The sequence below is a fragment of the Crotalus tigris genome, unplaced genomic scaffold (assembly GCF_016545835.1).
Source record: "Crotalus tigris isolate CLP2741 ecotype Arizona unplaced genomic scaffold, ASM1654583v1 scf7180000018897.258386, whole genome shotgun sequence".
NCBI classification, from domain to species: Eukaryota; Metazoa; Chordata; class Lepidosauria; order Squamata; family Viperidae; genus Crotalus; species Crotalus tigris.
This window is the reverse complement of record NW_024097264.1, coordinates 227,742-252,260: the sequence shown is the minus strand read 5'-3', so window position 1 is coordinate 252,260 and position 24,519 is coordinate 227,742. Positions and strand designations below refer to the sequence as shown.

The window sequence follows — 24,519 nt, the reverse complement described above, 5'->3', positions numbered from 1 at the left end:
CTCCAGCTATTGATTTTTATCTTTTGCTGTTTTGTTCTCCAGGGAAGTCAACTGAAGAGTAACATCATAGTATTTATAGGGTGTTTCTTATTAATGCGATGTAATCCATCTTTGTTAAGTTCAATATAAGTGATAGGTGACATTTGGCAAAGTATGATGCGATCACTCTGCTACCATTTCTGTAAATCAGAAGCTGTTCCTTTCTGTTGGACAGACAATTAATCAGTTACTTGCTATATTACTGATTAAATTTGGATTGTCAAGCAAGAGACAAATAATGTGTTTGTATATTATATTTCATTAGTGCATATTTCATTTAAATATGCTAGTCACTTGAAAATTGAAGATCCTATTGCTTCATGAACAAGATCTGATGCATATAAAGAGTGCTGTGTGCATTGAGTGACTGCCCTCAGTGTTTTGATTTTGCTTGTGACCTAAGTGTGTTTGTGCACATGCAGGTATCTAATTGATGGCATTTAGAAGATGTGCTAATTTCTTGGTTTGTGGTATTTTTTCTCCCACACTTCTCTTATGTCCATAGTCAGCATTTAGTATGCATATTCTGCAAGAGAACCTTATCCTCCTTCCACCCTCCCCCCCATAATCCTTTGTATAAGATTACAGTTCCATCTTTACTGTTAAGAAAAGCAATCACAATAGCTCCACAGATCCTAGGTGGAAAAACAGTTAACCTACAAAATTGATTTCTCAGAGACCGTAAAACTTGATGGCATATCTCACCTGCCTTTCTGTTTTATTCACCAAGGAATAAAATATTGCCATTCTGAGATTTAAATTTCTAATTAATCTTCTATATATTAATTGGTATAAATCAAAGATCTTTTAAATGTAGCACATTTATTGTAATAGTATGCAGTGAAAGTGATATACAGTGGTATCTTGGTACTTATAGTTAATTGGTTCCAGGAGTTGCAATGAGTACTAAAAATGATTTTTCCCCCATAAGGAATAATATAGTGAGTCACAAGGCAGCCGACACCAACAAGTTCTAATTTGTTCATTGAGTACCAAACAAACGATGAGTACCAGGATAACATTTTCATGTCAAAATATATTGAGTACCAAATTCAATAAGTTTAAAGCGGCTGAGTACCAAGATACCACTGTAATCAGATAATACTATCCTACAATTTATATGATAACTTAATTTTATATTGTATAAAACATGAATTTAAATATTAAGTTATACTTTAATTGTGCCATTCATACATTTTTCTTAATTAAAACATGTATTTAATGATCTGTTGTGACAGATGTTGGATCTGTGGAGGGTCTAGCATATCATAGGGCTTGGGATACTTTGTACTGGACCAGCTCTACTACATCTTCTATTACAAGGCACACAGTTGATCAGAAACGAAGAGGTGCTTTCAACAGAGAAGCAGTAATAACGATGTCTGAAGATGATCACCCACATGTATTAGTCCTTGATGAATGCCAAAAGTAGGTATCATGTTCCTACATTTTTTACTGGTTATGTACATTCCTGCTAACAATTGCATTGTGAATATATGACTTCCTTTCTTCTTTCTTGAGCCATTGTATTCAAAAGTGTGATACAAAAAGGTACCTTTTGGGATTACAGTCAAAATGCTTTCTTTCATTCTGTTGATTATTAGAATAGTGTTTTTTATGGGTTTCATTAGTATTTGTTTCATATAAAATATTCTATCATGTTGGCCAGGGAATGAGTTATCCATTAATACAGGATGCTTAAGCATGATCTGACTTCACTTATTGTTTATTTATTCATCCGTCTCATTCTATAACCATGCTAGGTAGAAATTAATTCATGCTGAAGTATTATGTACTTTGTGATCAATCCACTAGGGTTTTTGATTCCCAATAGTTCTCCAAAGAGTGATGGCAAGAGTGACATTTTGCTATAGTGCTTAAATGTTGGACATTAGATGATTTTTTTTCCACACAAACACACACATTAGATGATTTTTTTTCCACACAAACACACAAAAGTAACTGTTAAGTTATTTCTGAGCATTTTAATATAACATAATCATTATTTTTCCTTACATTTACCAAACTTCTGTGCTCTCAAATTTTCCCTTGTATTTGCCAATCGATGGTCTGTAGCTCACAAAATATGGTCTTCTATTGTACCTTTATTTTTTATTAGTATCACTCCATAAAACACTAGTTTGCAACTTGCTGATGTATCATTACTTGTGATATATATATATTATGTACATTATTTGTAGGTGAAATATATTTTTAACATAGAAATTATGTTTTGCTTTAAGTTTAATGTTTTGGACTAACTGGAATGAGCAACATCCAAGCATCATGAGAGCTACATTGTATGGCAAAAATGCACAAGTTGTAATCAGCACTGACCTCTTAACACCAAATGGACTTGCCATGGATCATAGGGCTGAGAAACTGTATTTTTCCGATGGTAGTTTGGGAAAAATAGAAAGGTGTGAATATGATGGATCCCACAGAAATGTAAGATCATAAAACTAACGTTTAGTAATATATTGATATTTCTATAAATAAATAACTGTAATATTTATTTTTTGCATCCTTATTACAGTATAAACAAAGAATAATAATAGTAATTTGAGGTTCTTGATGTTATAATAAATCTGTTTAATGCTTATGCTATAATTTTTCTATCCTTCAATCTCACTAGCACAAATTGATTTTTTATTAATATATATGTATAATTTCTGTGTAGTAATGACCAGATAATTATATTTTTTAAATTCTATTTTATCAAGGTGTTCATATGTGAAATATAATTTTGTTGTGAATTTTAACATACAAACACAATATAATTTCATCCTCATATATCCAAAAATTGTGTATATGCTATATTGTATTAACAGCATACAATGCTTCCTAAGAAATCCTAGAAAACAGGTGCAAGTAGTCTTTGACCTACTACTGGTCACTTAGCTACTATTCAAAGTTATGACATACGCCCCCCCCAAAAAAAAGATATGACCCAGATTTAAAGTTATAGCCATCCTTATGGCCAACTGAAGGGATACAGCAGCACAGCCCTTCAACTTTCTCCTGCCCATCCTGCCTGATCCTGGTAGGGCCTCCCAAGGCCTCCCTGTGCCCCTCAAGTTTTCACCAAGCCTTGGCATACTCTTAAACTGGCCACTCAGCCACACAAGAGAGCCTAGAGAAGCTACCAGAACACAGAGGTCTTGGACTACTTGCAGGACTCAACCTGTTCCTCACCCAGATCCAGAGCCCAGCAGCACCCAACTTACCAATCGCATGTTATTCTCCTAGCAAGAAGTACTTCTCCTGAGACTGTACAGGATTTTGTTTTTTAAGGAGGCTCCACAACTCCATAAACAAATGTATCCTCCTTAAAAAACAGTCTCATAGGAAGTGCTACTTTCTAGGAGAATAGCACAAGGTTGCCATGAACCTAACAGTCTCTCTAAGAAAGCTGAGATTTACATTGCATCAGCCAGGCTCCTCTGCAAAAAACAAAAAGATAAATTTGGGTGATATGCTTCACTTAATGGTCATCACAACTGTAATGGTCAGGCTCCGTCACAGTTGTGGGTCAAATATAGTACGCAAAAGAGTTTTAATAAGAATAAGTAAATGGCATGAGATAGTTTCCCATTCAAGTGTGGCTTGCATACCCTCAAGATGGAGGGTTCCTTTTAGTAACCAGCAAATGGGAAAGATTTCAAATATAGGAATTCTTTTTAATTCATTCCCACTTAGAGTCATCCCTAATTAGCTGATATTTCTCTGTGTATTTTTTTGCTCAAAACAGATAAGTTTTGTACTTCACAGATGAAGTATTTCCATATTTAGACTAGATTATACATGACGAGATACTGAAAAACAGCTGTGTTCTGAACTATTATCTATCATTTCTTTTTATCTGACCTTGTTATTGCTACTGTAAGTTCATTTCACATATTCTAGTGATATTCAATTAATTTAATATAGAATCAAATATTCTTTCACTATGAAGGTTTCCACATTAATTAAAATAAAACAGAAATATTGGAAAATAGATAATTTTACATTTACTTAATCCCTTTATTTTTCTAATCAGGTGATAGTCAGATCTGGACCTGGCACTTTTCTCAGTTTAGCTGTATACGATGCTTGGATCTTCTGGACAGACTGGGTGAGAAGAGCTATACTGCGATCCAATAAATATACAGGTGGAGATACAAAAATTCTTAGATCTGATATCCCACATCAACCTATGGGCATCATAGCTGTTGCTAATGACACTAACAGCTGTAAGTTACCAAGTACAACATCAGTATTTCTTTACTGGTAGATTTTTAAAAAAAAATCAGTAAAAGAATTATTTTTTAAGTTCATTATACTGTTCTCTTTTAGATATATAGCTTTTATTACAGAAAAAAAACTATTATCAAAGAAGTAACAATCTTAATTTGAAACAATTTCCAAATTGTTATTTTTCTGGATGAGAAAGCATGTTCTCTTGAAAAAGTATTCAAATTTGTCCCTTGCTTGAAATGTGAAATCTATGGGAATTTTAATGAAAAGTATTTTCAATACCCCTCCATTGGCCCCAATTTCCTGTTAGAGAAAAGCCCCTCTACCCATCTCTTTCCCAAGGTAGCAGGCTAACAAGATAATTTGTATCCCTGTATTCAATGTGTTATAATGCCATAGTAACAAGGGCAAATGTGTAATTAAAAATTGCCACCTGCTTCAAGCTGATTTCCTTACTGTTTCATAATTATCACTAAGATAATCACTAATAATTATCACTAAGATTATCACTAATATCTAAGATATTTTTTATATTTTTCACTACGTATACTTTCATTATTTCCAACTATGGTCTAAATTAATCAGTCATTTCACTTAATGTATTGACATTTCATTTCATATTCAAATCCCTCTTCCAAATTAGCAAATTTTGTTGTTATATAAAAAGCCTGTTACCATACAAATCACATAAATTCATCAAACTATTTCATCCCTGTTTCAAATTTGGAACTTAACCATGTCTTTTTCTTTGAAATATAATTTATATCTATTTCATGTATATTATTGATGATAATTCTGTTAAAATAATTAAGATATATATTATATTGGAAGTCTCCTTATTTCTACCATAGTGGAAGTTAGCATATTTCACAGGGAGCTTTAGATTACCATTGTTACACTGATGAAGTAAAAAGGAAGAGTATTTCCTGATATTTACTCTTTGACACCGATAATATGTTGTCTCTTCAGTCTCTGAACAGTCTTCTGTTGCCTTTCAGTTACTTCTCTCTTATCAGAAGAGAAGTAGTAAGTTGTTTAGCATGCAATCTAGTTTTTCTTCAGACATCATTTGTGGACTTTTTCATTTTGTATATCCTAGGCTGAATTGGAGATTTTCCTTCAGGACTACTATGAAAAATATGTGAGACACCTGTCAATTAAGTCACTTGGGTCTGCTTCAAGCTTGACTCTGGCTTTGAGGCTGATCCCATGGAAGTGACTGGTTCAGTCTGATTTGGTTATCTGGGTTGAGCTTGATTTTCTTGATTTTAATGAAATGGACAGGGTTCTTGGCATTGTTAACTCAGCCATTTCTGTGTTGAACACATGCCCCTCCTGGTTAGTAAAAGTTTTCAAAGAGATGCATGTTCTTTGCAGTGGTGAATTCGTCTTTGAAAGATTGGGGGAGGGTCTCCCACTACTGTTTAAAAAGGCTGTGATTTACCCTGTCTTTAAGAAGCTGTTGTTTGAACAACAACTCCATTCTTTCCTTCATAGGATAGGTTGTTGAGAAGGTGGTTGAACTGCAACTTCAAAGAATCCTGGAGGAAATTGATTATCTGGACCCTTTTCAGTCAGGTTTCATATTGGGCACAGAACCAATATGGCATTGATCATATATATGGATTACCTCTGATGGGAGTGGGATATGGATACTGTGTCCATCTTGGGTTTCCTTTATTCTTGGTAGCTTTTAATACTTCAGTCACTCTATTGTTCTATACACCTCCCAAAACTAGGAATGGGGGGGGTCACAATTTTGCATTGGTTGTGCTTTTCCCAAGACAAGTTCTAGTTTGCAATTATAGAAAAACAGATTTAGCATACAGTCCTTTTTTGCGGGGAAGGGGAGGCTCAGGGTTTAATGATATCTTATTTAAAATTTTAATGAAACCACTAGGTGAGATCATCTATAGCATGGTGTGAAGTATCATGAATATGATGAGAATAACCAGCTCTATATCTCATCAAAGATTGACCAAGGGTTATTGTGGAAGTTTTGTTTCAGTGTCTGGAGACAATGTGAGTCTGAATAAGGAAGAACAAGCTTCAATTTAAACTTGGCAAGATTGAGTGGCTATGGGATTTAGGGGTCGATCTTTGGTAACAAACAATACCAGTGTACAATCTGGGTATTCTTCTGGACTCATGGCTCCTATTCAATGACCATAATGGAGCCGGTCCATTACAATCATAAGTCATAACAGTCATAAAATGGGTCAGTCATGTGATTGATCTGATTTTATGACTTTTTTATGGTGGTTAAGCAAACACAGTTGTAGAATAAACACCACACTCTTAAGTGAAATGCAGTAATGTTGCCAAGCACCCAAATTGCAATCATGAGACTACAGAGAGGAGGAAATCATCAAAACTTCAGATCTAGATAGTAAGTGCCCTTTTACAGGTCCACTGTAACTTTGAACGGTCACAAGGTGACTGGTACAGGACTACTTGTAGATTGTAACTGTGACCGAGAGAGCTTTTGCAAAACTTCATTTTGTATAACAATTGCACCATTCCTGGATCAGGAGCCACTGTTCACAATAACTCACTTCTGAGTTGTTTAGTGCAATGTATTGTACATATATAAACCCTGAAGACCATCTGGAAATGGCAACTTGTCCAAAATGCAGTCATATCATATAATGTACTGGCATTGCTATGTTAAGAGATCATAAATATTGAAACCAGCTGTTCTAATGCAAATTGATACTTGTTTTTATTATACAATCTTTTTTCCCACTAGGTGAATTATCCCCTTGTGCCCAAATGAATGGAGGCTGTCATGATTTGTGTCTCCTGACACCTGATGGGCATGTTAATTGTTCATGCAGGGGTGACCGCATACTTACAGATGATAACAGATGTGTATGTAAGTACAATTGTAATCCTTCCTTCCTTCCTTCCTTCCTTTCTTCCTTCCTTCCTTCCTTCCTTCCTCTCTTAGCATTGAAGATAACTAAATAAATTCAACCTAACCAAAATTTCACAAGTTTTTTCATAAACAGAGTGGAAAAAATTGAAGGGAGTTTTAAAAAATTATAGGGAAAACAACTCTGATAGATTCATCTATGTAGGAATAGATTTTTTTTTTAAGTGGTGTTCCTAAGTTTTCAAAATTCAAATTTATTCATAAACAGAATTAAAACAAAAGGCAAAAGTATGTTATATTTCATTTTTATAAGCTTACTTGTGGAGGGAAAAATCAATATAAACTTGTTCTCATTTTTGCATATATTTTCTTTCTTACATATTTTCAGTAAAAATTAAATAATGATTGTATTCCAGTTTGAATGATACTACCTGTCTTATCTAGTAACCCGATAGAAAACATGGACATCCAGAATGATTGTTGTCCTAAAAATTGTGCTGTGAATGAAACTGAATTTTTATTCAGTTAAGGTAGAAGTAACGTAAATAGTGAAGATTGTGAAAAACATGAGAAGCCTGGTACTGGAAGAGGACCAAAGGCTTATCACATCCAGCATTCCATTTATTTATGTATTTATTTATTTATTTATTTATTTATTTATTTATTTATTTATTTATTCATTCATTCATTCATTCATTCATTCATTCATTCATTTATTAAATGTATATGCTGCACACCTACCCAATAGAGTGACTGTTTCCATATTGGTTTTATTTTTATTTAAATGTATTAGTCACCCAACTCAATGGACTCTGGGAAGTATATAAAACTACAAAAAAAACCAAGAAACAAAAAAAACCATTATGTTTTTTTCTTCAGGATGAAGAAAACATTTCACTCCTCATCTCCCTCCCAATTATGTTCCTTCAATTTCTTGTTCCCATCTTCTGGAAAATTATTGTATGCAGTTGTGCAAAGCCCCTTTATGTACTTTACGACAAAAAGATATTTTAAGGAGTATATATCAGTGCATTGGGAATTAAATGCTATAAACTTTGATATTTAAGTATTGAGTTGATCTAAAGCAAATTTTCATCAATAAATTAATTTACAGTCACTATACTATAATATGCATTGTTTTATGGCAAAGCTGCCCCTCTCTGGCAATATTAATTAAAAGTGAATGGGACATACAAATGATTTATACTGATAAGAAACACATTAATTAAAACTGTTGACATTATTGTAGTGCAGTGGAGTCTTAAAACAGCTGTGAAAATTATACCCTTAGAGCTCAATTGATCTTGTATGGGCAGATACCTGATTTCCAAGTTCCAGCTGAATCTAATTAAAATATCAGTATCTCACAATAACATTTTATTCAAAGGTAGCCTTAAAACTGTCACACTTAGACCCATAACACATTGCAGAGAATCCTTGTAGAGTTGATTTGCTGCAAGTTCAAAACTGTAATTAACTTGGCAACATTGCCAGGCATTAATATTTCCCAAGGGTACTCAAATGTTTAATTGACACAAATTTCTTACATGCTGGTTGTTAGGAATCTAATATACATTCCTGTATTATATAACGTTTGAAATCATGCAATAGATTGTCTATGTGAACAAAGGAATTAGAAAACAAATGTTGCTCTATTGATTCACCAGATTGCCATCCATTTAGTTTCCAGTTCTGATTTAATTGTACAGGTTTCAGTTTGACTCTTGAACACTAACAGACCAATTCATAAATATACCTTGATTCCATTTCCATATATATCTGTATTGATATGCCATTAGTATGGACAGAGCCCAGGATGTGTTTTGCATAGTGAGCATGATTGCCGTACATTCTCCTTTCCACAGAATGAAACAGGTGTGGTTTACAGAGACATGTTCTGAACTGCAGTGAGATGGAAACTAGATACTTTAAAAATGGGGAGAAATAGATTGAACAATCATTGAAATCCAAAATTATTAAGTAAAATCCAACTTTGCATAAATCAAAGCCCATTAATGGAATGGCGGCTTCGGCCTACAACTCCTGCATCTCTTTTGAATCTGCTCTGAATCTTTAGAGAGCGTCTAAAATAGATTGTGAGCCTGTGAAAAGTGAGAGACAGTTTCCCATTGTATAAAACATAACAACTTTTGCTATTGGAAACACTGCTAATAGAATCATATCAAAGCATTCCACTCATAAATGCAATATACACTTGTGCAGCATACTATATGAAGATAATTGAAGCAGGAATGTAACACTTGCAAAATAAACATGTGAGAAGAAGCTGTGGAAATACCTATACTGCGAAATTCAAATTCTATGACGTTAGCAACTTGTTAATAATTTGGAAGAAGGATTCCTTGCCTACTATAGAAGAATGGTTTCTCAAAGTTTCTCATTTATCAGAAATGGCAAAAATTTCGGCTTATCTGAAAGACCATTCACAAGAGAGATATATTTCGGTGTAGAAAAGATGGGTAAATTTTGTACAGATTAAATATGGGATTAGGAAGTATTATTTAGCTTTTGAATAATTTATAGTTTAAATTGGGTATGGTTGGATTTGTAGTTTTTATGTATTGGAGTTAAACTACTTTAAAAAAAAAATTGGATGTATGTATAGTGGATTGATCTTCATTTAATTTGTATGGTTTTTTTTTCTCTTTCTTTAACCCTGTATTCAGCTCTGGGAAGGAGGGGGGGGTTATGGGGTGGGAGGAGGGCTATTTTATTGTAAAATGTTTATAAAAATTTTCAATAAAATAATAATAATAATAATAATAATAATAATAATAATAATAATTTGGAGGAGGGAAGGAAACTAATAATAGAGTGTCAAGGCCCTTTTCTTGTTCCAGAGCAAGGGAAACACAAAGGACTTCATTTTTGATAGATTACAGTTAATTATAGAAAAATGTGTGGCAAAATTTTCTGTAGGTTCATGGCTTATTGTTGTGAATTTAAAAATGAAAGAAAAAAGAAGCTCAAACTTGTTAAAGCTTCCTAAATATTATTGTATAAAAATTGCAAGTTCAATAATATATTCTTTTGCCCTCAGATACATATAATAGCAAGTTTAAAGAAATAGAATGAGATGTAGCCAGGTTTGGAGAAAATATAATTTAAATATAGAGTAGGTAGAATTGACTCATAATTGGTCCCATAGTCCTCTCAGTTCTTTGCTCAACACCACCATTCAACTCAGAACTAGTATCAGAAATTCACTGGGCACAAACCACTTTAAGAAAGCAAGCAAGTTTTGGCAAGAAAATTGTATGAGTATCAGATACTGCCTGGTGTCTCAAAGCTGTACACAGAAATAAGGCAACTAAAGAATTTAAGAGACAGGGAGAACAGGATTTTGATCCTGTAAATGTGATCCTGGCATCAGAAAAGATTGGGAGGTCATGCAAGAAAGCATTATGAAGTCTTGGAAGTCTTAGGTTGAATTTCAAGTTAAACTGACATCCACAAGCTTTCTTTGTGCCCAGCAAAGACAAACATTGTCCATGCTTAAATATAATAATAGATTTTGGAATCAAATCAATCTAAATTGGAATAAAAGCAATTCAATTGATTGTTAACAAAGGAATCAGTGGATTTCAAAAAGGAAGCTGACTACTAGACTGAATTAAACCTAGCTGAATAATCAGAAAAGAAATATTATTGAAATAGTGTGGATCCTGTTATGCACAACAAACGTTATTATATAGTTAGCCAATCTATCTTGTATTGTCATCATTTAAGAATTGGGACATTTTGCCTCCAAGATATTTGGAAAATTAGTTAGCTGGCTAGATAATGACTTGGAAACAGATATGTATTTTTATGTATCTTCAATCCTTTGGGAGCAATTCCCTGCATTTGTTCAATAGAGAATATACCATCATTAGATTCTACTTCTTCTATAGCCAGCTTAGATTCTTTTCTCTATCCTGAAAAACACAAGCTTTTGATTCTACTGGATTTTCTTGAACAAATCCTTTATTAGGGGATTCCAGTAAAAATATAACTGGTATGTGTATGAAAAGTCCAGAGTTTTAATTCCCTGGCAACAATACAAATATTTCACTATTGTGTAAAACCAATATGGATAGAGTAAAACCAGTATGGGTAGAGATCAATACAATAGGTATTTGATCTGTGGCATGAACTTTATGTATGCTTTTATCATAAAACCAAGAAATTATAGAAAAATTTACCTGTCATTTAGCTCAGTTAAGGAACTGAAAACATATGTAGACAATTAACTAAAATGCATGAACTTACACATCTCAGGTCAAATAGACAAATATTTTTTGCATATTCACTTTTAGATGCAGTAGTAATGCCTTTTTTCTTCTCAAAATAACATGAAAGCATTTTACTTTTTTAAAACAAAAATTCTTCCCACATTCCACCTGTTGTATCTTTTCCATACAACTTTATATATACTTATATATCTCCACATGTAACATTCCCAAATGACTGTCTTAAATAAATAGAATATGAAATTATTCAAATACATAACTACAATGTATTTAAGTTGTCATATCAGGACAAGTTCTCCTTCCTTTTTTTGAGTCCCATGTTAATAGAGGGAAGGGAAAGTTCATTGAAAATTTAACAATTTATTTGTGAGAAATGAAAAGTGATACCATCTGATTTTCCTGCCTCGTCAGTTTCCACCACAAGAATACCCCCTCCTGTTCAACCATATCTCCTACTTCAGAAGGCTAATTTTTTGAGACTGTAGTTGGCTTTTATGCCATTAACTTTGAAGTGAATATTTTTTCTTTTTTTCAGCTAAAAACATGTCGTGCAATTTCTACTCTGAATTTGAATGTGGAAATGGTGAGTGCATTGATTACCAACTTTCCTGTGATGGCATAGCTCATTGTAAGGACAAGTCTGATGAGAAATTATTGTATTGTGGTAAGTCAATCCACTCCATGTCCATTTCTTCCATTTGATTCTCTTGCCATCTCTTGTTTTTATATAATGTTTTTAGCTACTGATTCATATCTGCATGCCAAAACATTTCAGCTGTAATAAAGCTGTGTAAATGACAAAAGCTATTTCTCTGTTCTAATTTATAAGAAAACAGAAACTGTCGGAAAGGTTTTAAGCCTTGCTTAAATCGGCGCTGTATATCTGCTAATCAAATTTGTGATGGTAAAAATGATTGCGGTGACAGTTCTGATGAAAGTGGTTGTGAAGGTACATTTTTTTTTCAGAAAAATACTTTGAATATTGATACATATTTAAAATTAACTATTAGTAAAATGTTAATTGGAGTGGGGTGTTTGATGAAACCAAGGATTGTAATTCATTATTTGCTCAATGCAGTTAACATACATGAAAAATCTGGTCAAATAAAACATTGTTAAAAAACATAATTAACTTCACATTTATGGGATGAAATAACATGGGATCAATAACTATGATCTTAGGGCCAGTTAATAATCTGACAAGGATATCTAAATACAAAATGTTGGGATGGCAAAAAATTGATATCTACAAATATACATAGATACATACATACATGTTTCTAGACATCAAATTATTGCATATGTTTATATATATATATATATATATATATATATATATATATATATATATATATATATATATATATGTAGGTCTTTGGTTGTTCGGGTTTTCTCCCGCGTAAAATTGGAAGTGTCTTGGTGACGTTTCGACGAAGTCCCATTCGTCATCTTCAGGCTGGTGCTTTCAGCTTCGTGCTTCGAGGAGCAATGTGTGGTCTTAGCTGTTTCTTCCTTTTAACTGCCAGTGGGGGTATGAACTGATTGGGTGGGAGCTTGGCTGTGTTCTGATTGGGTGGAGGTGTGTTCTGATTGGTTAGGGGCGTGGCTGTGCTCTGATTGGCTGGGGGGTTGGCTGTGCTCTGATTGGCTGGGGGAGTGTTCTGTTTGGTTGTACTCAGGTTAGTCTGAGTTGCAAGGAGGTTTAAGATTTTGGGCTGCCTTGCTATTTTTTGGCTTCGCGTTCGTGGTCGTGCCTCATCTTCATGGAGGGTGTCAGTTTGCTTCACGTATGGATTGGAGGGGTTTAAAGTGGCTAATGATGCAGCTGTAGTCTGGCTTCTGGTTTGTGGTCGTGCCTCATCATCGGTGTGGCTTTGGGTTTGCTTTTTGCGTGGATATGTGGTGGTGACATCCTGTGTGGTTTTTGTGAGTGTGGGTCTGGTATCATTTTTTGTGTTAGGGAGTCGTTTGTCAATAAGGGCGGGTTTCCAAATGGCTGGTAGGCGGGAGGTATCATCTCGCTTGTTCATGCTGTGTGGGCGTTTTTCTATCTCGATGGCTTCTCTGATTATTCTGTTATTAAAATGTTCACTTTTGGCAATGGTTCTGGTATTTTTAAAGTCAATTTTATGTCCTGTGGCTTTAAGGTGTTGGACCAGGGAAGATGTTGGTTCCTCTTTTTTGACTGAGTTCTTATGTTCTTCAATGCGTGCACTTATTCTTCTGTTGGTTTGTCCGATGTATGTGGTGGGACAAGTGGTGCATGGGATTTCATATACTCCTTGATTTTCTAATTCAATTTTATCTTTGGGGTTTCTAAGGATGGTGGATATTTTTCTGTTTGTGCAGAATGCTGTTTTGATGTTGTGTTTATGGAGGATCTTACTGATTCTGTCTGTGGTGCCTTTTATGTATGGGAGGAGGGCTTTGCCGTTTTCTTGTTCTTTATCTTGGATTTTAGTGGGGGTTTCTTTTTCGATTAGGTTTGTAATCTTATTTCTTTGGAATCCATTGGATGTTAGTACATTGGTAAGAGTGTGTAGTTCGGTTTTTAGGTGTTGTTCGTCAGCTAAGCGTTTTGTTCTGGAGATGAGTGTCTTGGCTACAGAGTTGATCTGTGCTGGGTGGTGGTGTGAGAGAGCGTGCAGATAGCGGTTTGTGTGTGTTTTCTTCTGGTAGATGGTGTGTCCTAGGGAGCCATTGGATTTCTTGTAGACTAAGACATCCAGGAAGGGAAGTTGGTTGTTAGCTTCTGTTTCCATGGTGAACTGTATTTTGGGGTGTAGGCTGTTGAGGTGTGTGAGGAAGTTGTCCAGTTTTTCTTTCCCATGTGGCCAGATTATGAAGGTGTCGTCTACGTATCTGAGCCAGAGTTTGGGTTTGTGATCCGATTTTTCTAGAGCTTGGGTTTCAAAGTGTTCCATGTAGAGGTTGGCAATGACAGGTGAGAGGGGTGATCCCATGGGTGCTCCTTCTGTTTGTTTGTATTTTTGTCCATTATAGATGAAGTATGTGTTGGATAGGCAGTGGTTGGTCAGATCTAAGATGTGTTTTGGGGGGGTTATATTTGTTTTGGATAGCTGTCAAGGCTTCTTTGATAGGCACTTGGGTGAAGAGGGATATGACATCGAAGCTCACTAGTAGGTCGCTGGGCTGTAAGTTTTGTTTCTTTATGATCTCTATAAACTGGAATGAGTTTTTTACGTGTGAGGTGATGGATTCTGCATAGGGCTGTAGTTGTTTGGCGAGAAATTTGGCTAGGTTTTGTAGAGGTGAGCCTATGGAGCTGACTATAGGTCTGAGTGGGGTTCCTTCTTTGTGTATCTTGGGGAGACCATAGAGTTTGGGGCATCTGGATGATTTCTCTCTGGGAATGATTCTTTGCTGGATCTCTTCGCTAATGGGGGAGGCTTTTATTTTGGATCTGGTGGTTTTTTTCCAGGTAGGTGGTGGGATCTGTATTTAGGGGTTTGTATGTGGAGTCTTGGAGTAGGTTGGTTAATTTGGTTTGGTAGTCAGATGTGTTCATAACCACCGTGGCATTGCCCTTGTCTGCTGGTAGGATTATTATGCTGGTATCTTCTTTCAGGTTACGTAGGAACAGACAGCACTACGTAACCTGAAACATAGCCAATCAGAGCACAGCCACGCCCCTAACCAATCAGAACACACCTCCACCCAATCAGAACACAGCCAAGCTCCCACCCAATCAGTTCATACCCCCACTGGCAGTTAAAAGGAAGAAACAGCTAAGACCACACATTGCTCCTCGAAGCACGAAGCTGAAAGCACCAGCCTGAAGATGACGAATGGGACTTTGTCGAAACGTCGTCAAGACACTTCCAATTTTACGCGGGAGAAAACCCGAACAACCAAAGACCTACATACAAACAACCGCGAAAACCTCAGAAACAAATATATATAACTTTAAACTCTCCTGGTGAATGCGCTTTATTCATTCCATTTATATATATATATATATATATATATATATATATATATATATATATATATATATATAAATGGAATGAATAAAGCGCGTTCACCAGGAGAGTTTAAAGTTAAAATACTTTAATTAAAGTATTTTACTATATTAAAAGGTTGCCAAGCTTTCGTTGGGAAAACTCCCCAACATCTTCAGGGCTGAGAGACCGTTTCTAACAAGGTGGTTCAAACGGGTTCCATAGACGTCTGTGCTTGGTTCCTAGACTGTGCCAGCATTCCCTGCTGAACAGCTGATAGGTGGGAGGGGGAATCGGAGTAAAGATTTCTTCTGTCGTTCTCTCGAGCACTTGTGTTCACATCTCCGTCGATCTCAGGGGGTATTGTTAGAGCTATGTTCCACCCTCTCTCGGCAGCCCTGGCTCTCGTTGCAGCGGGGGGATTTAGTTCGATGTCATTGTGTATCCTACCATGGAGGCGGGGCTTCATCGGCTGCAATTTAACATCTTTCCTCTGCTGCGTGTTCCCGTATTTCCTGGTGAACGCGCTTTATTCATTCCATTTATAATTATGCTCGGGAGTCGCATTTTCACCATCATTATTGAATATATATATATATATATATATATATATATATATATATATATATATATATATATATATTCTGAGGTTTTCTCGGATGTTTGTATGTAGGTCTTTGGTTATTCGGGTTTTCTCCCACGTAAAATTGGAAGTGTCTTGGCGACGTTTCGACGAAGTCCCATTCGTCATCTTCAGGCTGGTGTTTTTGGCTTCGTGCTTCTAGGAGCAATGTTCAAGGCTTCGTTGATTGGCACTTGGGTGAAGAGGGATATGCTCCTAGAAGCACGAAGCTGAAAACACCAGCCTGAAGATGATGAATGGGACTTCGTCGAAATGTCGCCAAGACACTTCCAATTTTACGCAGGAGAAAACCCGAATAACCAAAGACCTACATATCTGTCTGTCTGTCTGTCTGTCTGTCTATCTATCTATCTATCTATCTATCTATCTATCTATCTATCTATCTATCTATCCTCGTCAATGCAAAGGGTTTTTTTTAAAAAAAATTATTTCCCTTTTCCCCTACTCATAAAAATACCCTCTTTCTCTGTCCTTTATAGTTTCTGGATGTTCTTCTATGGAATTCCGCTGTTTAGATGGAACTTGCATTCCAAAATCAGCTCAATGCAATCAGATTGTGGATTGTTTAGATGCTTTGGATGAGAAAAATTGCAGTAAGGAACTCTTCTTTTTAATTAATTGATTTATTCCAAATGTATAATACATTATTTTTTTCCTCACTTCAGACCAATATATATACTTCATGTATAATTAATTTGCATTTTATATAATGCAGCAGAGTTTACATAAACAATAAGCTCAATGGAACTTGGTACATTGAACGTGATAAGAATATACCCTGTATTTGATCAATGACAGGCAATATAATGTTTATAAATTGAACAATATGTCTAAGATAAATTCCAGTAATGAGATCAAACTTAAAAAAATATTATAATATATGATAATTGCATTTTATGTTCTCAGATAATACAGATTGCAAAAATTTCTATAAACTTGGAGTGAAATCTTCAGGATTTATTAGCTGTAACTTTACTTCACTTTGTATACTACCAGAATGGCTGTGTGATGGATCTAATGATTGTGGAGACTATTCAGATGAATTAAAATGCGCAGGTAATTGGGGAAATATATTTTTTTCATAACAATGAACTCTATTGATTGCTGCCATTTTTGTTTATTGTACAATTTATATTCACGATACCATGATAACTAGAAATACATTGCTTCTTTTATTTTACTGAAGTTCGAAATAAGCATACATGTGAAGAAAATTATTTTGGCTGTCCTAGTGGTAAATGTATTCTGATTTCCTGGGTATGTGACGGTCAGAAAGATTGTGAAGATGGAAGTGATGAATTACTCTGTGGTGAGTATTTTATCATTAATCCATGAACATTTCTTGCAAAAGAGCTGTTGATAATGAGTTTTCAGAGCACATTACAGGATAATTAATTTTTAAAATCAAAATCTAAATTAACATCATGACATTCTGACAAATTTATATGGGTTAATAAATCAAAATAAGGTTGGAAGCAGATCTAAGCATATATGAATTCTTCTAGCAAGAACAGTTCAATGGTGACCATGAGTTGGGAGTGAAGGCGGTTCCAACTGATACAAGCAGCATTGTGACATCAAAATGGAAGCTCCGCCTTTTTATTATATGTGTTATGATAGTGTCCATCTAAAAGGGTGCTTCTTTTATCATTCTGATTGATTTTTTAATAGAAACTGGATCCCATAAAACTTTATGTTACAATAATCTCACATATTATGTGCAGACTTTCATTTTTCTGTTTATAGATGTGGTTTCATTATAGTACAAACAGTTATAAAACTACTTAAACAGTCATAAACTTTTTTTAAAAAAAAATCAGATTAAATTGCATCCAAAAATGATCCCAACTCTCTGTATCTGAACAATAGCTGAGATAAATTTGTTCAGAAAATATTTTCAGTTCATATTTAGCCCTCCAGTTATAAAGAGCATAAAATATCTTTTCACAATGCTGGCATTGGATGCATTATAATTTACATCTCCTTTTAGATTCCTCCTGTTCATGGAATCAGTTTGCTTGTTCTGAACAAAAATGCATCTCCAAACAATGGACTTGTGATGGGGAAGATGATTGTGGAAATGGTTTGGATGAAAGTAAAGCTATTTGTGGTGAGTTCTATAATGATGCTAATTTTAAAATGTCCAAAGCTATCTAGAGATGTATTAGTGTATCAGGAGAAAACTGTTGGATCTGGCAATGGCATGGATCCTGTGAAATGGTTACACCTTTCAGAAGATGAAAGTTTATGTTTTTAGGGTTTTAATGGTTTTAATATGTTTTAACATTTTTGTGTTATTGTTGATTATTTATTTGTATTTGTATGGGTTTTTTAATTGTATGAGCTGCCCAAAGACACATATGCAAAATGGGCAGCTATACAAATTAAACAGATGAATCAGTAAATAAATCTGACATAGCCTGTTCCAAACTTTAGTGTAATTCAAAGTTTCTTCAGATATTAGTGATACACTGTTTGGAAGTAATAGAATACTGATGTATCTTCATGAGAATATTATACAGTTTAGTCTTTCCTAATGCCAATCTTGATGATGGAAATAATAAACAGCAGTATATGCAGATCCTATTTATTTATTTATTTAGATCCCACCTTTATTATTTTTATAAATAACATATCCAGCACACCTTCTGCCTCCTATTTTCCCCACAACAACAACCCTGTGAGGTGATTGGGCTGAAAGAGAATGACAGGCTCAAGTCACCTGGGGGCTTTCATGACTAAGGCAGGACTTGAACTCATGGTCTCTTGCTTTCTAGACTGGTATCTTAACCACTAGACTAAACAGCTAAGCTTCACCTTAGGTTTTGTGCCCAAGTGAAAGTGATTTCTTTCTGTGTGTATGCCATGTTCATCAGTTGAGTTATTTTAAAAGAATATTTGAAAATATATTCTGTGCATCATAACATCAGGAGCTTGTTTGTTTTATATTCTTTTCTATGTGTTTCACAGGCTCAGTAACTTGTGCTCCAGACATGTTCAGCTGTTTAGATTCATATGCCTGTGTTCCTCAACACTGGCTTTGTGATGGTGAAAGAGACTGTCCTAATGGAAGTGATGAACTTGCTACAGCAGGATGTGGTAAAAGCCATTTTGCAAAATATACAAAACATATTTTCCATTTTAGTTTTGACTAATGAGACATGTTAATGTTTGCTGTTAGTGTTTGGTAAGGCAAAAATACTGTGGTTTAATAGACCCAAAGAAATTGATCTGATTCTCAATAAGAAGCATATATGCTATGAATCCATCTGTAGGTTTTTAAGCACCCAATGAAAAGGAATTGTCTACAATAATGATCAACAGAAGTTTAAAGGCATATGGTTGAAATAAAATCTTGCTTCCAATCCCGTATTCAGTGAAAGATGACTCTGAATTTAAGATGATGCATTAAAAGAAAATTATTAGGAAAATTTATATAAAAATGACAGAAATATTATACTGTATTTTCCAGCGTATAAGGCGACCCAGCATATAAGACGACCCCTGACTTCGGCGCCGAGTTGTGTGCCTAGAAAGTCGTCTTATATGCCGGAAACCACCGTAATTTCCGGCGTATAAGAAGATTCGGCATATAAGACGACCCCCGACTTCAGCGCCGATTTCAACGCTTTAGAAAGTCATCTTATACGCCGGAAAGTACGGTAAATCCTCTCAATGCTATTCTCTGGCAGAAGTGTGGCTTATGCCTTTTACGTGTAAAATAAGTGTTACTGGTTGTGATATTTGGCTGGTGATACTTTTTTTTAAAGTGTGAACTAAGGGGAAAAGAAATTATTTGACCACTTTGCTATATATAATAATAGAGATAACTTAAATCTCCACAACATTTTTGTTGACTGTTCTCATTTCTTCCTCTGCTCCATTGCACCTGGAGTCAGTAGTTTAAACTATCCCATTACAGAAAGTGTATGCAAACATGACCTAATTTGCTTTTTCTCTTCCTCCTTTTCTATCATATTATCAGACTTCAAAAGTCCTGTGTCATACAACGAAAATCCACATGGGACATCTGGAAGCACATGAAATATTCTATGCAGACAATCTTTAATGAGTGTGATTAAAATGTTTGTGCCAGTTGTGTTAACTTCAAATTACTTTTTGTTCTGTTCCTCTGAGGGAAACCTGGTAGCAGGAGTTAAAGGATTATGATGTCTGAGATTTTTCTTTGTAAGTTTGAATATTGTCCAATGTGGAAAGTATCTTTTATGTTTTCTTTTGCTAAGATAACTTCCTTCTTTCCCTTTTATTATTTTTCTTAGCACCCAGTAATACTTGTGATGAAAATACTTTCACATGCCACAATAAAGTCTGCATTTCTAAACTGTTTGTATGTGACCACGATGATGACTGTGGAGATAGATCAGATGAATCTCTAGAATGTGGCAAGTATCTCTGACAATTATTCACTATAAAAGAGTTCTTGAAAATTATCTAGATTTTGTAAAAAGAAAGTCAATTATAAAAGAATAAAATAATGCAATAGAGTAACATTGTTACCCTATTTTTATACATTTCTTACTGTTATTCTTAAGCAGTGTTTCTCAACCTTGACAATTTTAAGGCATGTGGACTTCAACTCCCAGAATTCCACAACCAGCATTGCTGGCTGTGGAATTCTGGGAGTTAAAGTCCATATGCCTTAAAATTGTCAAGGTTGAGAAACACCGTTCTTAAGCTTTAAAGAAAAGTAGCTATATGCTTTGAATGAAAAAAAATCCAGCAATGGCTGAAATCCTGAACATTAAATTAAAGAAGAGCTATTTAACTCTGAACATGTTTCTCCTGGCACAATTAATCAATAAGATGCTTTGATCCATCCTTGATATGATGCAAAATAGTTATGTTTGAATAATTTATTTCCCCTTTATTTAATAAAGGAATTTTTTTTATCTGTTGAGGTATGAATTCAATATAGTTGGTATATTAATCCATAGCAGGATAAAATTTAAAGCAAGGGCTAGCAAGGTTCATCACTTGAATTATGCTGTTTCATTATTAGCAATATGTTAAGGTAAAAAAATTTGACTGTTGTTTAATGCAAACATATGTGTAAAGATGTATGTCAACCCAAGCTTTCAGAATTATATGTATGGCTAAGTGCAAGTCTAACTAAATTTGATATGAAACAGAAATTCATTATTATATAACGAACCTTATGAATTTCTGTTCTGTTTTGTGTACTTTGCATACTATTATGCAAAATAATATTATTTTAATCTTTCTATTTATTTATTTGCTGGATCTTATATGCTGTTCCAGCCCAATAGCACATCCAATAGTGACTTCAGCAGGATCCAATTATCCTGAAGCTTTTGCATATACCTGGATTATACAAAAGATGCTAAATTATGCAAGAATTATACAAAGATAAATTTTGCTCTGTTTGAATTCTGTACTGGGTTCCTGTTTTCCAAAAAATCTGATTCCAGAAAATTATAGTACATAATTTTCTAATTTTGCTTTTTTATATATAATTACAGTTTGCCATAATATATATCTTTGTTTTCAAGCTTTAATAATATATTAATTTATTTCAAACAAGACTGTGAGATTTTTTTTTAAAACATAGACACATGTCTTTGCATCGAAATTGAGATTCTCTGCCTCATATTCTGGCAGAGAATAATAAATTTAAAATCATTTAAAAATCATTGAAGAAAGTAAGTTAACAGGAATTATATTTCTCCTAAATCTAAGCTGAATTCCTAATATTTTTATATCAATACAATTTCTACTTTTTCAAAGTAAATTACTTGTACATTTGTCAATACCACAGATTGATTTCTTTGATGCCTTTTGTAATTTCCCACTAACTGAAATTAGATTTTAATAATTTAGCATATTCATTATAACAGAATATAGGCCACAAAATTTTAATGGTGAACAATGAAATAATTGATATTATTCATTTTAGCAGTGGAAAACATATATTTCCTTACCCATAATATTTGATATTTGAAAGATATAGCCAAGACATCACAGATGTATAGAGGAAGGCTTATGTAGTATATGGGCAATTCGTTATTATTAGAGTGCTCAGGATCAAATATATAATTAGCCATAATGCTTACTACATGCTTTGGATTGGATAATTGTCCTTCAATTTTATCAAAAGTAGAATACACAAGAGTTGCAAAATCAGAACTCTGTTTTGATGTCCTCTGTGGAATGTCTTCTATCTACTAAAGTATAGAAATCCAAGAACTTAAATTCCAATGTATAACACTAACTATGTTATGCAGACAGGTCTCAATTTCACATACAGAATTCCTAGAGATCCAGAAAATTGTAAGCTTGCTGCTATTCCTTTTGTAATTTCCCACTAACTGAAATTAAATTTTTATAGTTAGAAATAGTGCCATATTTCTTGGCTGAAATCTTTTCTGCCATTCAGTGTAATTGCAAAATCTTCCTGTCATGGAAAAGAGTCTTATGGGGCTGTAATCCTTTACTGGAATTTGTTAATTATGCACAGGCATTACCCAAACAAGCAAATCAATGGGTGAGATAATAAAAAATTTGAAATTACATTTTCACCAAGATTTGCATCAGTAAAATGGCAAACAAGAAACTTATGCATATATTTGTCTTACCTTGTGGATGAGACCTTGCATGCAAAGATAAATTGTAAGGCTATAAATGGTATAAATATTTAAAAGCTTAGAATATATATAATTCTAAACATTTGAGATAACCATTATAATTTTTTTAATCACTCTGATTTTAGACTATCGCCATTGTCATCCTGGAGAATTCATCTGTGCTGATGGAAGATGTCTCTTAAATTCTCAGTGGCAATGCGATGGAGACTTTGATTGTCCAGATCATTCAGATGAGGATCCTATTAATATAAAATGCAGAAGTGCAGGTTCAGCTTTTTAAATATTTGTGCAATTTTGCTTTTATGTCCAAAATAATAAGTATTTATACTTGCAGACGATTGACAAAGCATGCTGGTTGGGTAATTTATTGATTCCTTCTTCCTGTAGCCCCATATTGCAGATCTCTTAATCCAGATGGACTTCTTTCTTTTCCTCAATTCATCACTTGGTAACTGACACGTTTTGATCCAAAGCATATGCAAAGGAAGAGAGGTTGAAAGATAGAAAAATATTCAGGCTCAAAAGAACTAAAGTTGGGTCTCTTTCAGGGGTGTAGGGACTCTAGACTGATGATGCATTTGACTCCACATCATGTTCAGCCTGGTCATCTTCTGCACTTTAAAAGTTATAAAGTCAAGGCATTGGTACCTATTGTTACTCCTGTGAGATAATCCATACAAGGAATACTAACTTTATCTTTATTGTAATGTTACCTTAACAGTATCTTGCAAGGTTGAAAGTATTTATCCACTCCTTCTCCTTTACTCTTTGAAAAACTAGAGAGGACCCATTTTGAAATGCCTCCCACACCCCCTCTCCTTCTGTGGACTGAAGTATATTTTACATGACAGGGGTCTACTCTGTGGCTCTTCCTCCTGTCTCTCAAGGTCATTCTCATATACTATTGCACTTATAGAGAGTAAGGAATTCACAGTAGGGAAGGAGGAGGTGAATAGATTCAGTCTTGAAAGATTTATTATAGACAATTTGAATAAAAGTAGTTTTCGCCCACCTGTGGAGTTGATTTCCTGGTATGGTCTACCTAAAGGGTGACAATACCATCCAGGGAGAACCATCAAAGTTTGGTTGAAAAATCAGATCTGAAATTGGTGCAGATATTTCTAAACTTAAGGCCAGCCCCAAGTCAACAGGAAGAGAAATCCACCATAAACAAAGTTTCATATTTAAAATAATCAAGCATTATATTTAGCAAATGTACCATATAAACAGTTGCTAAACTCCTGTTTTATTGAAATGAGTGCTCTATGTTCCATAAACATTAATACTTCTAGATTGTATTGTTTTAAACATTTATAAAAATGATAATAATTTACAAATATTATAACATTTATACATGTTGTATAAATATTTTAAAGCTATATCGGTATATGAAAATGTATAATTTGTTTGTAAATTAAACTGTAGATCATAGTTTAAAACCTGATGAATAGTTACATACTTCTTGCATTCTGTTTCCTTTTACCCATTTATTTCTTGTTTTTAGAGCAGTCATGCAACAATTCCTTTTTTATGTGTAAAAATGGCAAGTGCATTCCCCAAGAAGATGTTTGTGATGCCAAACAGGATTGTGGTGATGGGTCTGATGAGAGAAATTGCCACATAAATGAATGTTTGAGTAAGAAAGTTAGTGGCTGTTCTCAAGACTGTCAAGACCTTCCTGTTGGATACAAGGTTGGTAGTTTAAAAGTTTAAAATAATACACTATATTCTATTCTATTTTATTCTATTCTATTCTATTCTATTCCATTCCATTCCATTCTTAATTCAAGTCCAGAGAACATGCAAACTTCTGTTTAATTTTAAAGACTAATATCATCAATTGGATGTACTGAGAAAAAAACAAATAACTTTAAAGTAGATGGCTATG

General features: G+C 34.3%; 1 protein-coding gene across 1 annotated transcript in view; it reads left to right on the top strand.

Moving 5' to 3' along the window:
• Nucleotides 1-1,267: 1,267 nt before the first annotated feature.
• LOC120314353 (low-density lipoprotein receptor-related protein 1B-like) overlaps nucleotides 1,268-24,519 on the top strand; it is a gene marked incomplete at its 5' end in the record, with an annotated part of 153,267 nt that continues 130,015 nt past the window's right edge. Inside the window, 14 exons of the mRNA XM_039357365.1 lie at nucleotides 1,268-1,467; nucleotides 2,283-2,487; nucleotides 4,079-4,271; nucleotides 7,025-7,150; nucleotides 11,939-12,067; nucleotides 12,233-12,352; nucleotides 16,488-16,601; nucleotides 16,915-17,064; nucleotides 17,195-17,317; nucleotides 17,999-18,118; nucleotides 18,979-19,107; nucleotides 20,289-20,411; nucleotides 22,757-22,897; nucleotides 24,136-24,323. Of these exons, the coding sequence (XP_039213299.1) occupies nucleotides 1,268-1,467; nucleotides 2,283-2,487; nucleotides 4,079-4,271; nucleotides 7,025-7,150; nucleotides 11,939-12,067; nucleotides 12,233-12,352; nucleotides 16,488-16,601; nucleotides 16,915-17,064; nucleotides 17,195-17,317; nucleotides 17,999-18,118; nucleotides 18,979-19,107; nucleotides 20,289-20,411; nucleotides 22,757-22,897; nucleotides 24,136-24,323 (2,061 nt within the window). The remainder of the gene's footprint in view (nucleotides 1,468-2,282; nucleotides 2,488-4,078; nucleotides 4,272-7,024; nucleotides 7,151-11,938; nucleotides 12,068-12,232; nucleotides 12,353-16,487; nucleotides 16,602-16,914; nucleotides 17,065-17,194; nucleotides 17,318-17,998; nucleotides 18,119-18,978; nucleotides 19,108-20,288; nucleotides 20,412-22,756; nucleotides 22,898-24,135; nucleotides 24,324-24,519) is intronic.